The sequence below is a fragment of the Chelmon rostratus genome, chromosome 17, assembly GCF_017976325.1.
Source record: "Chelmon rostratus isolate fCheRos1 chromosome 17, fCheRos1.pri, whole genome shotgun sequence".
NCBI lineage: Eukaryota > Metazoa > Chordata > Actinopteri > Chaetodontiformes > Chaetodontidae > Chelmon > Chelmon rostratus.
The window spans coordinates 3,621,338-3,639,255 of record NC_055674.1 but is presented as its reverse complement, the minus strand read 5'-3'; the positions used below and the strand labels follow the sequence as shown (position 1 = coordinate 3,639,255).

General features: G+C 47.8%; 1 protein-coding gene across 1 annotated transcript in view; it reads left to right on the top strand.

The window, feature by feature from the left end:
• Positions 1-13,943, top strand: part of shank1 (SH3 and multiple ankyrin repeat domains 1) — a 49,272-nt gene extending 35,329 nt beyond the window's left edge. Inside the window, exons 15-27 of the mRNA XM_041957216.1 lie at positions 1,055-1,137; positions 1,259-1,383; positions 2,098-2,233; positions 2,341-2,421; positions 5,068-5,076; positions 5,359-5,385; positions 5,498-5,554; positions 5,742-5,857; positions 6,098-6,221; positions 6,907-8,760; positions 8,794-10,463; positions 11,044-11,939; positions 13,808-13,943. Coding sequence (XP_041813150.1) covers positions 1,055-1,137; positions 1,259-1,383; positions 2,098-2,233; positions 2,341-2,421; positions 5,068-5,076; positions 5,359-5,385; positions 5,498-5,554; positions 5,742-5,857; positions 6,098-6,221; positions 6,907-8,760; positions 8,794-10,463; positions 11,044-11,939; positions 13,808-13,895 — 5,266 coding nt within the window. The 3' untranslated portion in view covers positions 13,896-13,943. The remainder of the gene's footprint in view (positions 1-1,054; positions 1,138-1,258; positions 1,384-2,097; positions 2,234-2,340; positions 2,422-5,067; positions 5,077-5,358; positions 5,386-5,497; positions 5,555-5,741; positions 5,858-6,097; positions 6,222-6,906; positions 8,761-8,793; positions 10,464-11,043; positions 11,940-13,807) is intronic.
• Positions 13,944-17,918: the final 3,975 nt, after the last annotated feature.

The following is a 17,918-nucleotide window of genomic DNA, read 5'->3' as shown; positions in this document are numbered from 1 at the left end:
AACTAGAATTAAGTAGTTTAGTCCTGTGGTTCCCAACCTTAGGGCCGGCCCCCTCCAAAGGGTCACAAGACAAATGCATTATTTTATTTTTTACTTTTCTCTCATCTTTGCTGTGTTTTGTGAATTGTTGCATACATTTACCTATTTGGGCTTTGATCAGTTACTTAAATAAAATTATCTGAGCAGTTTTCTCAACAGCTCAACACTGTTTTTTGTCACAAATGTAGATAAAACTGCTTAAATCTTCAGCAATGTGTTGTATTTTAGAAGCTTTTGTGTTTTTAAGGCAATCTGTTAATATGAACAGTAATTTGTTACTGTAGTTGTGAAATATTATCTGAAATTCAATTCAGTAGTGATATAAAGTAGCATAAAATGGAAATACTTAAGCGCAAGTACCTCAAAATTGTGCTTGAGTAAATATATTTAGTTACATTCATCCACTGTTGGCATATTTCCTGTCTGAACAGAAAGCATACCACACAGTACAGCCTCTACCTGTGAGCGTGCAGCACCTGTTCTCTGCTGTCAGTGACTACTAGCGTACCATTACATGGCTTGGCTCTGGTGTGTGGACCTACCCGAGCAAGTTTCCCTGCGTCCAGTTCTAGCTGTTGCTGAGGCAACAAGCAGCGCCATCGTACTGTATATAGCATCTCTTTTTCCCTGAGGTTCTGGTAGAAACGAACTCTGGGCTCGCTGTCAAAAACGTACAGCAGGAATATGATGGAAACGTATCAGGAAGAGTGTAATAAAAAGACACATGTATGTTGGTGAGTATATGCCTCCACATTTAAACACTCACACGTGCATACTGTTGAAAAGAGCTCCTGCCCAGTGCTGGTGGTGATGTCATCAGAGGGGGACAGGAAGTGGGAAGGGGAAACAAGCAAGTTCAATGTTGGGATTTCTGGATTTTAACCTTGGCTTTCCACCCATCATCTCTTCATTAAGACAGAAGGTGAATGCAGACGTGCGAGGCTGCACAGCACATGACCTCCACTTCTTTCTTGTCTTATTTCTAACTCTCTTACTCTCTGTCTCCTCCTCATAGTGACTATATAATCAAGGAGAAGACGGTGCTTCTGCAGAAGAAAGACAGCGAGGGTTTTGGCTTTGTGCTGAGAGGGGCCAAAGGTAAGAGACATGAAATGAGCACAAACTTTCTGCCCCGCAATCACACTCTAATCTCATCATATATGACACGCTGTATCACAGGTTATAATAATGCATTCTCGTATTTTCATGGTGTCTCCAGCTCAGACTCCCATCGAGGAGTTCACTCCCACCCCGGCTTTCCCTGCCCTGCAGTACCTGGAGTCAGTGGACGAGGGAGGTGTCGCCTGGAGAGCCGGTCTCAGGATGGGGGACTTCCTGATAGAAGTACTGCCGTGATTTATATTTTATGCATTACCAGCTGGATTTGAAAGCACTGACAGATTTGCTGTAGAGATTTCTGAACTTATAGAAAATTTGTTCTTTGATCTGGATCCCAATTTCCATCCAAATTTTCTGTTTAAAATGTTTTTAAAACTTCTGAATTCACACACGGATCCACAAATTCGGCCTCACTTTTCACTAAAATTCTTCTAAAGCTGTTTTTGAGATACTACATACATACATACAGTAGATATACACACACACATATGATTTCAAAATTCAAGTTGTGGACTCTCTGTTATTTATTATACTGTGACATTTGTTCTTATAAATAAAGTTTAGCTGAACACTTCACTCTATCTCTTCCTGTCAGTTTTCACTTCCAGCTGCTTTATTGACGTAGATCAGGCATGTCAAACTCATTCCATAAAGGGCCGTGTGGCTGCAGGTTTTCGTTCCAACCAAGGAGGAGCACACCAGGCTGGAATCAATTAATCAGCTGATCTCAGTCTTCAGCTGATAACTAAGTGATCCCTTGATGTTGATTGGTTGGCCTGGTGTGCCCTTTCTTGGTTAGAACAAAAACCAGCAGCCACACGGCCCTTTATGGAATGAGTTTGACATGCCTGACGTAGATGATGCCGAAGAGCGAAAATGCGTAAGTCACGTTGTTAACCTCAGTAACTCTTTGTCCCGATCTGTCTCTGTCTGTTTCAGGTGAACGGTCAGAATGTGGTGAAGGTCGGTCACCGACAGGTCGTCAACATGATCCGGCAAGGTGGCAACAGCCTCATGGTCAAGGTTGTCATGGTAACCCGCAACCCTGACATGGAGGAGGGTTCGAGGAAGAAAAGTAAGAGTCTATCTGGGGTGCTACTGCAGGTGAACACTGGTGGTAACTGAACTCTGTTGCTGACCAGCTCCACTGACCGCTGCCTTTGTCTGTTCCCTCGCCTCCAGTCCCGCAGCAGAGTAAAAGGCTGAGCACTCCGGCTATCGCCCTACGATCCAAATCCATGACTTCAGAACTGGAGGAGATGGGTAAGAAAGCGGCTTGGATAAACTTTTGGGGAGTGAAAAGGGAAGAATTATGAAGAGCAGACAGGGTGATGTTGACAAACAGGGGAATGCTTTAAAGTTGAAGAAGGTGAGATAAAAAGTTACTGGGAGGAAATGGACTGAGGTGATGGGGAATAATAGGAACGGTGTGAAACCAGAGGGTTGGGGGCTGCTAAAGATGCTCAGAGAGTGAAGGGGAGTTGAGCTAGGGCTAAATTTAGATAGTAAGAAAGCAGACATGGAGAAATCGTAGTTACTCAGTGACAGAAAGAAAAAAGATGACGGTCTCAATGCATTTCACTGTTCTTTCAGAGGTTCCACACTGTCACTTCCAGCACCCCCACTACAGGTAACCCCACCCAGAAAAAGTGTCGCCATCCACCCTGTGATCCCTCTTTCACTGCCCGCTTCTCTTACCTCTTACCCCCCTGCACCCCCCACTGCTCCCTGGCCCGCCCACGGCTTTAACCCCACCGCCCACAGAGCAGTCTACCAGCCCCTCTGCTCAACACACACACACACACACACACACACACACACACACACACACACTCAGCAAGTATTTGTTGCCAAGGTAACACTGCAGGGGAATGGGCGTCACCTGAGAAGAGTTTTCCAGGTGACACAGACATCATGCAAAGTGTCTGGTCTTCATGTATCAGTGAGCGAGTTTCAAAATATGTCCTTTGATATCGTTTATCCTTCTGAAAACGTCTTTGATTCATTTGGAAGAAATCACACCCAGGATGAAATTATTGAGATGAGTAATTTTTTAGAAAAAACAAAAACAAAAAACAAAAAAAAAACAACAACTTTGTTCCAGGTCTGTTTCTATGGTAACAACATTATGTGTGGCTATGCTTATGCCATCTCTATTTGAGGCAAAAATAGTGGGAGGAGAGTGCATGGATGAGGGTCACCGCCCCCATTTGCAGATGAGAACGTTGGCCGGTGTTTTATTGGTGGTTGGGTTACATATTCTGAGCGGTTATAGTGCTCGCTGCGGCTGCCGTCTGGTTCTGAGCATGCCCAGTGAGCGGCTGATGATGTATGAGAGCGGATGACATGCGGAGCTGCTGGTGGAGAGGCCCTCATCAGCTGGTCTCAGATCTGGTTTCAGCATTGTCTCCGGTCCAAACTGCAACTAAACCACAGCAGCTCCAGCGAGTCCTGGCCTGCTGGTGTGAGTCTGGATGTGACTAAAGTTTATCCCGCGAGTAGAGGTCAGCCCTTTGCTTTGTTCCTCCCTCATCTCCTCCCCTCACCTTCCTGCTCTCTGTGGTGTGACCTCACCTGACCGGCACAAAGCATGAGCACCCAGTCTGAAACACCAATCCACCTCCTGCCCTCCACTAGTTGCCTCTATACACACCACTATCTTACCACTAGCATTGTGTGTGTGCATTATCTCAATACATAGAGTAACTTAAATGTGCTACAGTACATATACAATCAATCAATCAATCAATAAACTACCATGCTCATTTTGTAGTACAGCCTCATCTGCTGGATTGAAGGTGCTCTTCTTCCACCACAAATGAATCAAAACGCTGCATCCTGTGCTGCAGGAAGCCATTGTTTTTAGAGTTATTTTGAGAAAACCGGCAGTAACCATGCTGCTGTTTTGAAACTGTGCAGACCAGTTGCCTCACTATCACCAATATATAGAAATTAATTGAAATTGAAATTAATAGAAAAGTTAAGTAGAAGTTAAGTTTTCAGATGTGAAATGTCCCACTCTCCTCCTCAGAATTCTTTTAAAAAAATATTAACCACCCACCAATTGATTATATTAAGTGTTTATGTTTAGAAAATTACTACCAGCTAATAATTAATAAGCCCCAAATATCAATATCAGTATCAGCCTAAAAAATCTCAGTATCAGTCAGTACATAATGCTAAACTTTTTAATGAACGAGTTAGTTTGTCTCAATATGAGGTTCCTTGAGATGTTGGGGCTTAATTTGCAGTCGGACTCTGTACTCTTTGCTTTCGCCTCCTTCTGGATGAAGGTGAGCGGAGCACAATGTGCGATGCAGCCATGTCAGGCTCTGCCATATGCTTATTCTAATGCATTCGAATTCATTTAGCTGTGACGCCTCACCTCTGTGATTGGTGCAGTGTCCCAGTTCACCTAGAAGTCATGCTGCAAGATAACAAGGACATTAAAATGGAAATGATCCTGCAGTGCACTTAAGTCCACAAATTGCTGTTTTGTCCAACACTCCTTTTCAAGCGTTGTTTAAATATGTTTGGACACGTGTTTCAGCAAAACTTCAGGCTTTATTTTGAAAGGAGTTGTGCAGTGCAGTTGTAAGAGATGAAATGAACGTGAAGTTCAAAACTATTTCATGCTTGGTTTAACCATTGCATATTAAAATTTAATTTCTGTTTTATTAAGCTCAATAAACTACACATTATGGAATATAACGGTTTGTGTACGTATGTTTGTGTAAGTATGGCTGTTCAGTCCACACACAGAAGCTCACTCACACCAGTGGATGCAAACACTAAAGGGTCATCTTTTATTCCTCCACTTGCTCCTTTACTGTTCACTGCTTTAACCGCTAACTCTGTCTTTTCTTCTCTCCTGTTTTCACTGCTGGCGGGATCTTAACCATGAAACAGTGGAGAGAGGTGGGAGTCAGCCTCAGACTAATTCCACATTTGTGTGTGTGTGTGTAACAGCAAGCGGCATACTGTATGTGTGTGCAGCATATTTACTGTAACATAAGTGTGCAAACTTCAGCCGTCTTAAAGCGTGGGCGTGATGTACGTTCTTTTACATGGGAGATCGAAAAGCCTGGCGAGGTGACTCAGTTTGTCAGGCTCCGGGGAATATGATTAGTATTCACTGTAACAACACTATCGCACTTTTACTCCTGCCAAAACTTAAGTCTCCTTTTGTCCTCCTTCCAGCTGCTACCCCTTGGAAAAAAAAATCAGGTATGCTCCGGTACACTCTCGCTTAAGGCATTGTATTTATGTCTGTCCAAAATGACTTGGCAGTCACTGCTCAGTCACTTACTGGGCTCATTCTGAGTTTCTTTCCTTTTAGAATTCGAATCCTCACAAGTTACCGAGAAGAAGAGGACAGTCTATCAGATGGCTTTGAGTAAGGGAGCTCATGTTTGTCAGTGGATGTTTCCTGAATCTCTTCCCCTCTCTCTCACCCACCTCCATCAAGTGTGTCCCTTTCCGCATAGTGTTTCTGTCATTTTGTCGCTGTCCATTTTTCTGTTTCATTGCCGTATGTCTCTTTCTTCTTCTGTCTCTCTTCCTGTCTCTTTTTTTCCTCTCAGATAAATTAGATGAAATTCTTGCAGCAGCTCAGCAGACAATCAGCACCAATGAGGTGCCGGGGACACGGGGACAGGGGCCAAAGCGAGACCGGGTGCGCAGCTTCTATGGCAATGAGGTGCGTACTGTGAAACATGCTACAGTATGTTAACCTGTGTACTGTGATGTGCCATCAGAATGAGAAGAGTGTCTGTGTGCCGTGAAACTGAGTTGCAGACAGCATAAAATATGGAATTTAAAAAGCTTGATGCAACCATTAGTTTGAATAGTAGCACTGCAATGAGGCCACTCATAGTGTGACAGACACTGAGAAATGACACCAAACTTAGCTTATTGTTTCACGTCTTTGCCGTTTCAGCCAAACTTCGCAGATCAGGCCGGGATGGGGATGATGTCATCCGGGTTGGGCCTCGGCTATGACCGTGGCCAGTACACCTCAGGTCACGGCCCACCGCACGGTATGCTGCGGCAGAAATCCATCGGTGAGGCTGTCTGTTTTTTCTGTCTGCCCCTCCATCCGCCTGTCTGTCGGTCCTCTGGACCAGTACAGGTCTACACTGTGCTGACCTGTCTGTCTGTGGCCAACAATGTCTTGTCTGTGGCCAAAAATGTGCGCACTTTGTATCTGTAGCTGATCGTATGTTATACACTCACCTGTTCAAGTTACTATACCTGTATTATAGAGATAAGATGTTTGTTTGTCTTATACTCAACCTACTACTATTTGTTATATCCAGTAGTGCCGTTAATCTCCTTGTTTTATTCTGATGGCTTATTTTCTGGCTTGTTGCTTACTAAGGCTTTGCTAAGTCCCCCCCTGAATTAGCAGTGTGCTCTCTGGTGACCGACAAAGCAAATGCTGCTGTGTGATGCTGCCTAGTTGCTACTTGTCTGTAGAATATATAGAACTAACTGATTTACCTACTAACAGACATGAGAACGGAGGACAGACTCGCTGACGGGCAGGCAGATTTAGACAGACACTCTCAAAAAATTACGCTCAGCTTTCCTTTTTTTCTGGCTCCTTTTTCTCTCCACTCTTATTCGCCCAAAAAAACTTTCTTCTTTTCTTGTTCATCAGCCTCTTTTACTCTAATTCTACACCATCTGTAAATCCCTCTTTCATTCCAACTTGTTTCTTCTTCATTTGTGCATGTTGTACTGCAGGGGTGCCTGAGGAGGAGAAGCAGTTCCTGCATCCTCCAGCCATGAAGTTTGCTCGAAGTCTGTCGGTGCCGGGCCCAGACGACATCCCCCCACCTCCCACCACGGCTCCACCAGACCCTCCGTTCTCCTCGGCTCCGCCACTAGGTTGGAGAGCGAAGACGTCCCAGCAGCCCTCTGTCTCCGTGTCCCAGTCAACATCCACCTCTGCACACTACCAGCCCTACTCCCAGTCAGTGCACTTCACCCATGGTGGCAGGGAGAGGGCAGGTGGTCCCAGCACTAGCCCCAGCGGTGGAGTGGTGGACCACACAACGCCGTATGCACACGCAGCTGCCCACACTGCTCAAAGCAGGACTGCTTCGCGGAAGGTTGCCTATACTGGGGAGCCTGTTGGAGCTGGCTTAGGGGCTGGTGGAGGGGCCAAGGCGGCAGGTCTTAGGAGAGGCTACAGCACTGCTGTCCCCCCATCCAGCATTGCCACTGTAATGCCCCAGCAACAACAGACCACCCAGAGTCAACCCCAGCGAGCAGACCGCAGTGCAGCTGGGGCTGGAGCAGGCGGTCCTAAAGGAGGGGCTCGGAGAGGCAAGGGACCCCTGGTGAAGCAGTCCAAGGTGGAGGACCTGCGCATGGGCCAGGGTACACTGGGGGACAAAGGCTCGGTGGAGAAAAGCTCCATACCCATCCCCACCATCATTGTCAAGGCCCCTTCAACCAGCAGCAGTGGACGCAGCAGCCAGGGCAGCAGTGTGGAGGCGGACGCTCCTGCATCAGGGGAGACAGATGAAGCCAAAACACCCCATGGTCCTCCTCCCTCCACTCCCGCTCCACAGCCACCTGCCCCGCCCTCCATCCCAGCACCGCCGCCTCCGTCCTTGCCTTCTATCCGAGCCCAGGATAACCTGGACTTTACCAGCCAGTTTGGGGCTGCCATTGTCGGCGCAGCCCGCAGAGACAGGGAGCGGTTTCATGAAGCCCGCAGAAAGAGTGCCTCCTTGTTTATGTCTGCCGAGGAGGATGTGAGCCTTGGAGGAGTGAGTGATGGAATAGGAGGAGTAACAAGGACTCAGGTGTCACAGCAACAGCTTAGCACACAGGCCGAAAGCTCATCGACACGGCTGCGTCCGTCCAAGTCTATAGACGATGGCATGTTCTCTGGGGACACCTTTATCCATCACACGCGCAGTATGCCTCCAGCCTTTGGCCTACCTGAGTACTCCTCACCTGCCCTGGACTATCAGCCTAAGTCTGTGCCTACTGACTTGTACACAGCAGCGGGCAGGCAGCCAGCACCCTCCACCACCACATTCATTCACCCTTTAACAGGGAAGGCTCTTGACCCCACATCGCCACTAGGCCTCGCCCTGGCTGCTAGAGAGCGTGCTCTGAGGGATGACAGCAGGTTAAGGAGGGGAGCAGAGCACCACTTCAGCCGCCAGATGTCCAGTGTGGTGTTTCCCTCGTCTGCTGCCTCCTCTCAGCCGGTGTCGTCCGCCGCCCAGTCCTCCAGCTCCTCCTACCTGGTCACCTCGTCCTCTCTGGCTGCCACCACGGCCACAGTGGGCCGCCCACCCTCGCCCAGAATCCTCAGAGGAGTCGGGAGTGTGTGGAGTGAAGAAGGCGGTGGAGGAGAGAGGGAGCGTGAAGGAGGAGGGGCTCGCGAGGGTCTACGAGTTCGCTTCTCCGAGGACAAAACGGTCCACACGCACCACTACCAGTCTCAGCCGTATCAGCCGACCTACAAGGAGAGGGAGCGGGAGAGGTCGAGGGAGCGGGAGAGGGAGCTGTCGAGAGAAAGGGAGCGGGACAAAGAGAGAGAGGGTTTCATGAGGAGGGCGGAGCAGGCCGCTGCCAGTGCGGCGGCCGCTGAGAGCTCTGCTCAGCAAGCGTCCCAGTCTCAGCAGCCTCGCAGGCCCTCGTTTCTCAGGATGGAAAGTCAAGCTGATGCCTATATCTTATCCCTCACACCTCCTTCTCCTCCACCTACCGGTACTCAGACAGGGAACACGGCTGGGAGCACTGGGACTGGCCTGATGGTTCTTCCTCCCCCTGCCCCGTCAGTTGATGCGGACGATGAGTTTGTCTACGCAGACCCCCTCCCACCTCCGTTAGAGTTTGCTAACAGCTTTGACAGGGGCATAGGGAGAATATCAGGGTACTCACAACACGGGATGCTCGCCAACAGCTTGACCTCCCGCCAACAGCAGGTCCCACCCCCTCCACCTCCTCCTCCTCCTCCGCCACCACCACCACCACCTCCACCCCCCCAAAAAGAACCATTTGTGAGTGGGTTTCCTGCTCATACGCCTCTGCCCTCACCTCAGGCGGGGGACTCCACTGCCTCCAGCCTCACATCTTACGACAGTGAGGTGGCTAACCTGACTCAGTCTGCACCCTCCCCCTCCCAAACATCGCCCAACCCCCCACCTCCTTCCTCACCCTCTACCCTGCAGCCCACCTCGATAGCAGGACCTCCGCCTCCCCCGTCTGTCTCACCGCCGCCTCCTCCCGGATCCTATCATAGACCCTTCTCTGTGTCCCACCCTCACCACCTTTACAACAGCTCTCACACTCCTGGGCGCTCTTCCCCCACGCCTCCCCTGCACACAGTTGCTCCTCCCCCTGCCTACCGTGGTCCGCCAGCGCCCTCCTCCACTGCTGCCACCTCTGCTCCACTTAGGGGCACTGCCTCACATGCCACGACCGCTAGCTGTGCCACTACAACCACCACTGCTGCCACCACAACAAGCACCTCCACGCAGCTCTACCACGAGAGAGCACACACCACGCATACAACATCCTCCACCTCCATCATGGGCGGTCGCAGGACAGGGGAGCACCACCGCCCTCCCCCTGCTGCGAAAAAAGGAGAGTCCCAGGAGACAGTGGTGGACTCTGGGATTGAAGAGCTGGACAGCCGCAGCAGCAGTGACCACCACCTGGACAGCATCCTGGCTCTAAGTGGAGCCAGTGTCCGGGGAGACAGGTTGGACCGGGGGGAGAGAGGAGGTGACGCTGGAGGACGGATGGGAGGCGGGACAGGGGATTCGGAAAGGGCAGGAGATTTTCTGGAGTCTTACATGAGCTACCTGGACGGACAAACTTTCGAAATGCAGAACGCCACAGCAGCAGCCTCCACCTACCCAAAAACCAACAGGTTCAGAGAGGGTCGCACCGGCGATCTACACAGACAGACCAGCACCGCTCCTGCATCCTACCACTCCCACAGACGAAGGGACGAGCAGGAGGAGGAGGAGGGCGAGGACGGAGCGACAGAGGACGAAAGCGGCCAGGATGGGTACTCGGTGAGAGACATGCAGAATTTGGGACGTCCCATTTCACCGTACTTTGACCGCCCACGCACTCCAGAGATGAAGCCTCTCTGGGGCGAGGGGCAGACCGGTGACGGAGGCCAGTCGGGGACGCTTTTAGAGGGGAAGAAGATTTACCCTCCCGTATCCAGCATGAAGCCCAGCATCATAAATGAGCTGAGCAGCAAACTGCAGCAAAGAAGCAAGGACAGCTGGAGCAGCCAGAGACCTCTGAGCAGACACAGGTACACATGAAAACTCTGCATCTAAGTTCAGCGCCACAGCATGAAACACATCTTTTCTTGTTGCTGATGCACGGCATTGCCATTCTATTCACCTGTGTGACCGAATCAGTGTGAGTTCTTTGCCTCCCACGACTGATGTTCAAGCCTTGTGTGAAAATCAGTGTGCTGTCTGTTCATGTGCTGTGCAAGTGTTGCTTACACTGTGTAAACCTCTCTTTTATTTCTCTGGCTTCTTCCATGTTTCTCTAAGAAGCAGAAACAGGTAATAGAGCCACTTCCACATTCCTTTTTTTTCTGTCAGGAAGAACATAAAACTGTGATACCTGCTTGAATTTCCAGCCTGTTGTGAGACAGCAAGCAAGGAGAGGACACTTTGTTAAACTTGATTGATAACTGATTGAGCGAAGATGTTTTTTGACAGTTGGAAATAATTTTTATCCACAGGTTTTAAAAAAAAATCTGGTTTACCAGCATTTCCGTTAACGTGTGCGTGCATGTTTTTCATCTCATTGTTTGCTTGTTTATTGTCGGTTTTCTATCATCCATCTTTTCTGTAGTGACAGTTCTTCTTCCTCTCCATTCACAGATTTTCAGAAGACTCTGCCTCCGCTCTGAGTCCGCCCTCAGCTCGATCCCAGTCACCTTCTCCAATCTCGTTATCGCAGCCATCGTTATCCCCGTCCCCCACCCCCGCCTCCCAGTACCCCAACTGGGGACGATCCCCGTCTCCTCAGCCTCCAGCTGCCTCTCAGCCTCCACGTTCACACTCCCCGCTGTCCCCGACGTCTTATTCCCCTTACCCCACCTCCCCAAAACACAGACCTGTCTACCGGACCAAAGCCCTAGAATTCCAGTTCATCCCCAGTCGCGAGTCCCGTAAAGCGGAATCACACATGCTCCAGCGTAGGCGAGCGCCCAGCCCCCTCATCTCCCCATCAGAGAGGCCCAAGCTGGGTCCGCCGCGTCCATCATCCCTTCCACTCCTCCCCACCACACCCCTGTACAGCGCCATCTATGACCTCCGAGGTTCAATCACCCCACCGTCACCTGGGAACCCTCTTGGAGATCCTTACTTCTCGCCCTCTCCTCCCCTCTTTGCCCCCTCCGGTGCCCCTCCACCTCCAAACTCCACCTTAGTTGTTTCTCGATCCCTCTCTCCAACTCACTTCCTGTCCGGGACCTCCTCTCCACCCCTGCACCCTCTCCCTCCACCTCCCTGCCTGAGTTATCCTCATCTACCGCCCCCTTCCCCTACAAAGCCTTTTGCCTCCAAGCCGCTGCCCTACTGGACCAAGTATGACGTTGCAGACTGGCTAGGATACCTGAACCTGGGTGAGCACAGAGAGCGTTTCCTAGACAACGAGATTGACGGCACCCACCTGCCCTCCCTAACCAAGGACGACTATCTGGATTTGGGTGTGACACGTGTAGGCCACCGCATGAACATAGAGCGGGCCCTGAGGACCGTAATGGACAGGTATGGCTGCAAATGCTCTGGCAACTGACTACTATGACTAATTTATTAGATTGGAAGAGTCGCAATAGACAGTGAGCACAGATGCTCCTTAAATGTGTCCTGGCGGGATTGTCGCAGTGATTTGGAATAATTTCAGTTGGTTACATGCATTTCTCTCTAAGAAAAACTTTCCACAGTTCTCTGTACCAACATGCAGCTCAACAGTTAATCTCACATCAAAAAATGTAATGCAACACTTTGCATAAAAACAAGTGCAACCCGTTACTATACGCTGTGCAGCATAATGCAGCATATTTACTGTATTATTCCTAGCTTGCATATAAATACTGAACAGTCTATGTTGCATAGCATTGCTTATTTTATTATGATTATTGTACATTTGGTGAATGCAGCGATTCTGAATTTTTAAAAAAGGATACTTTTTTACTGCATGGATTGTGCCACCATATGTTAAATGCTACAAAACATTATCAGAAATACTGCTGAATATGCTCCACTTGGCTTTATTTTCCATAAATAAAGTAATTCCTGTAATACACTATAAGACAAACATGCATATATCCACTATACGTACATGTATATTGGATAACTACAGATAGATTAATAGCAGTGCTACTCAAGCCTCTCTTCTGCATTTGGCCACAACTTCTCATCCAGAACACACCTGATGTCCTCCTCCTTTCCTTCTTTCCTCTCCTCTTGCTTCCTTTCCTTACCTGGCTCAAGTCTTCCATCAGGTGATCCAGCAGTGAAACGAGGCACTCACTACTACATGGCACAATAAGTGTGTTCTGTGTTTTTCTATTTGTCTAGCTGTAGATGTAGCAGTCTAATTGGCAGTAGTGTTGTGTTACGTTCAGGTGAACTCTGCGTTGGGAAATGCATGTAACCAACTGTAAAAAAAAACAAAACAACTAATATATAATTGTCTATTTCAACAACGCTGCTGTCGTCCAGGCTGCTCCGCGATTTGAATCAAAACAGTTAACATTAGCATGCTAATGACGTAATTATTCTAAACAAATACAACCATGACTGAGATAATTGGTTGCCTCCATGTCATACCAGTGTTCTGTTTAGTAGTTGTTAAAATTAAGACGCCATAAAATCTTCTTCCTCCCTTCTATCGTTCAGCTTGTTGTTTGTCATTCAGGATAAACGTGTGTGGAATAACTCCATTTTCACCATCTTACGCTCCATTTGCGCCAGAGGGACAGTCCACTCCTGCTTTGTGCTAAAGCGTTCGACTAGGTTTGACCACACCGGGTGTCGTGCTGCTACGCTAACCTGGACTCGAGATCAATCTTAAATCTAAGGCTAGTGAGCCCAGAGGCTGTCCCTGCGCGCTGCATTACATGCGAAAATGTGACCTGGCTGAATGTGGAGTGAGACAAACTGTCCTCTTTTTGTCTCTAAAAGTGTCTCACCTTCGGCGTCTTCCTCGCGGCGCGCTCCAAGTCCGACTCAAGCCCACAAATCTCTCTGCCCCAGGTGAAACTAATGAGTCAGAGCAGCCAAGTGTGACGTCAGTTTGACCTAAACAACGCCCACTTCTAGAAGACGTGGTCGTGACACAGAGGCTGTAAAGACTGTAGTCTCATTAGTTTATGGTAACATCACTATCGCTACGTCTTAAAGCGTGGATTTAAATATTCTGCCGCCTCCGTGGTGACGGCCGGCTGTTGTCAGTCATCGAGTGTGTGAATGTTTTCTCAGTCTAGTCAGTCGTACTTTCCTAATGAACAGATAATTCTTTCCATTTTGAAAAGCATGAGTCACACAAGAGAAGACGATAAACGCCATTCATTAGCATTTCACAAAAGCCACCAAACATCACTCGTGTCCCCTGTTTGTTCTTCTGTCCTCAGGCTGTCCAGCAGCCCATTTCCTATTTCTGTTCTCTCACCTCGGGATGGACAGACTGAGAGGAGGAGGGACGACGGGAGTCGGAGCTGAGGCTGCAAACGCAGAGGCAGGAAGAGAGAGAGCGAGGAAGGAGGAGGGGCTGCGGAGTCAATGAGGGAGGAAGACACAACTGCTGCTATCCATGGTGGATTCACACAACAAATGAGGGGTGGGGTGGGGGGGGGCAGATTTCACACAGAGAGCGACAGAACGAGGGAGTCAAGTCCCAAAGGGAGGTGGAAACAGAGGGACGGAAAAAGGGCTGACCATCCAGAAACACACCGGCTGGCGCTCCCCAGTTGTGGCAGGCTGATTCACACAAGTACACCCTCCACGTGCATGCACCAATCAGCAGAGTCACACAAACACACTTTCATCCAGGATGCATACGAAGACACTGTGGCTGCAGCAGAGAGTGTGAGTGGAGGATAGTGGAGAACCAAATACCTGAGAGGAACAATCAAAAGCCAGTTTTTTTTTTTTTAAGTCGAGCAGGAGAACTGGAGAAGGGTGTCCGCCATCGTGCAGCCATCTCGTTCTGTGGTCCTCTTACCAATCAGCAGACTGGGTCGATCTGTTCAGGTTTAAGAGTGGAACACACCAAGAATGCCATTTAGAGTGCAATCAAAGACAACCCCTCCCCGCGTGAGTGGACGTTAGCTTGTGAGTGTTTGAATGTCCGCAGGATGGGGCTCTGTCCGCAGGGAGAACGCAGGACGACGCAGGGCAGCGTATCACGACAGCTTCCACGTCTTTTAGAGGTGACGAGTGCGCGGACGGATATCTGGCGCCCTCGGTTCGGGCCGAGGGGGCCGGCTGTGTGTTCGGCTTTGATTGGTTAGGGTCTCGTTTTTACCTCACCACAGGTAGGGCTCTGTCCTCACTGCGGGTCCTGTGATCTGGATCTTATGTGTTTCTCTATAGCTCTTTATCATCTTAAGTCTTATAATGACGTATATACAGACTGGTCACTGTATCACAAATTTGTAGCAAAAATAAGTGCCCAGACCAACAAAAAAAGAAAAAAAAAGAAAAAAGAAACACACTGATACACACTCACAGGCACCTGAGATACTACTATACATGCCTGCATGCATACACCAACATGTAGACACACACATACACACAAGCACTTACAGGTGATTGTGTTAGAGTTTATGGGACACCTTCTATATAGACACACGCTATATGTTTGGATCCGAGATGTATTTAAACTAAAAAGGAGACGGACTGTGCTTTCAGCGGTTAGACGGGAAACGAAGAGAAATCCCCCCGAGGATTTTATTCACAGAGAAAGACTTCCTCAGCGTCGAGGCGTCTGTTGTGCACCCATCCTGACCTTCAACCCGAGGGAGACTGGACAGGACAGGGGAGGGGAAGAGGAAAAACTGCCATTCTCTTGCTCTTTCCCCACCCAATCCCCCCTGCTCCTTCCAGGAGTGGCCCCTCTCTCTCGACAAAAATCCAGGAGGAAACGAGCAGCCGAGCGGACCTGAGAGAAACGCTTATATCGAGTTTTAATACTATGATTGTTCTTACGATTTTTAAACTTTAAACGGGAATACTGGAATACTGATATTGATATGAAGAGATTTATTGTTACTATTTATCATTACTCTCATCGTCCTTACTGTTATTAGAGCTTCAGAGAGTTCCCGGTTTCAGTCGCTCTTGTGCAGCCAGTGTATTTTCTGACTGTGTAGTGAAGATAATCGTGTTGGTTAAATATATATAAATATAAATATATATGTAGGTATTTTTGAATTGAAAGATGCATATTACTTCACGCACCCTTAACATTGCTTCTATGTGACGAGAAGCATTGCAACTTAATGTGAAGCACATTTTCGAATCACTTCCTCTTCACTGCTTTTCTTTTGTCAGACTAAAAAGCTTTAATCAAAATTACATGCTGACCTTTATGAATATAAGATATGATTTCCTCGCTCTTCTTAAAAAGGTTGCTGCCACTCGATCATATGCAGATGCTGAAAATGTAGCAGCTGTTACTCCGGGGAAGCCCGCGATACACAAAACTGAAAATTCTCACTTTGTTTAAGCAGTAGTTCTTTTTCACCCCCCTTTCAATCGATCAGATGTTCTTCTTCTTCCATGCATCGCGCTGACGTCCTTTTATTTTCCCATCAGCTTCCACAGCACATTCGCATCCCATCGTAACCTCAGTCCTGCTTTTCTCGCTGTTGCTGAGATCAAATATAAGGGCTCTCTCATGACCTCTCTACCTTGAACAACACGTCACCTCTCCTGCTGCTTTTGAGTCCTCGAACACATATCAAACGTGCGTCTTACACCGGGGTGTCGATGGGGGGGGGTATTCCTCCCCTCACGGCCCTGCTATACTCAGTCTGTTCTTGCAAAGAGATAAATGAGTTTTCATAGATCATGCACACACACAGGCTACAGACGTGGAAGAGCAAAGGTCGCCGAGGGGGGTTTGGCTCTGTATTTGTGCTGGTGGTCCTGGAGAGATTATATTTGAATGCAAAGGGAAATAGCAATAAGGACGATGAAAATAATGGTCATCTAATTATGGTTTAAGATGTAAAAAAAAAAAAAAAAAAGTCTCAAAAGTTCTAAACAATCTCTGTCTTCCAAATAATGTTTAACAAGAAAAGGTACAACGTATTTATTTAACTGTTCTGCTTTCTATACAGTTCGACCCGTTCTCCACATCTGCCCCCTTCCACCGTCCGGGAGCTCCGGCCTGGTTCTCGCTCATCGTTTGCATCCTCTCGTTTGTACAAAGCACCTTCTGCAGTCGCTCACACGCGCCAGTACGCTCACAGCTCACCGTTTATGACCAGCATATTATGCAAGGACCCTATTTCCATTAGCAACTGTGGCTTTTCACGTCTCCCTTTAGAGGTTTGGAAGTCAGTTCCTGAAAAGGGCGAAGCGAGCAGAATGTGGCTTCCCGCCCGATCCGCAGCCAGACCCTGCTCGTTGCTATCAGGACTTTGCTAGTGTCAATAGGGCCGGATAATAACTTTGGATAGGAAATGTCGACATCTCCCGCTGATACAGTGGCGTTCTCGTTAAGTGGCTGGTTTTTGGACAATTGTTTTTAATCCTTTCTTTGCATTTAGAAGTTATAATCGAGAGCGATGGCTCGACGTCGCTGTCGGGAGACAAAGATCTGAGGGAATCGGTCTGACTCTATGGAAAGCATTTCTTTTTCCTTTAAGAGATCTTTTAAAAAAAAAGAGAATATGAACTGATGAAAGGTAACTTACAGAATATATATGTATATGTGATACGCATATACACACATTCATATAAACATATATGAATTTCAAATGTTTTAAGAGATAATAAATTGTTAGAATTATAATAAAGCTACAGAAACAAAGTTCTAACTGATGTTTTGTGTTTTCTTGAGTCAAACGTTTCATTTGCACCTGAATGCTGAAGGAAGTGGACGATGTTCCTCAAACTTTTCTACTCACCGACTCTCTTCAGCTCCTTCTTCTGGGATCTTCTGCAGCGTCGACTGCACAGGCAGCTGCTCCAGGCCCGAGAGTGCTGCAGTAATGCTTAACATCAACAAATCTGCATTTCGGAGAGAGCTACAAATTTATTATACTCAGTGATATTAAAAGTTAAATAAAACTTTATATACAAACTTTGACTTACGATGTGCATACACCTGAAAGAGTGCAAAGCTTGCTGCTGTTTTTTATACCACAGTTTTTACATGTTTCTGAGTGAAAGTATTTGATCTAACATGACTTCCGATCATCAGATGGATCATACAGCACTGCTCTCCTGTTGCTTAATTGTCTGTAGCTGCAGCTATAAAAGGCTTGGACTATGTTTTTTCTTCTTCCTTCTCACAATAATCATGGTGGATATATATATTTATATGACTCATTCCAGCATCAACACACCTACCCTGGTTTTCACTGTGAACTGTCTATTTCAAAGTTGTTTGCCCTACTCAGCTAGCATGTCTCTGCTTTAAGTATCCGTTAAGTTTATTACTGATTCGCTGCTCAAACATTTCCATCCACCTGGCAGACTATTTGGACAATGTGTACCAGCCTTCTCTTTCTG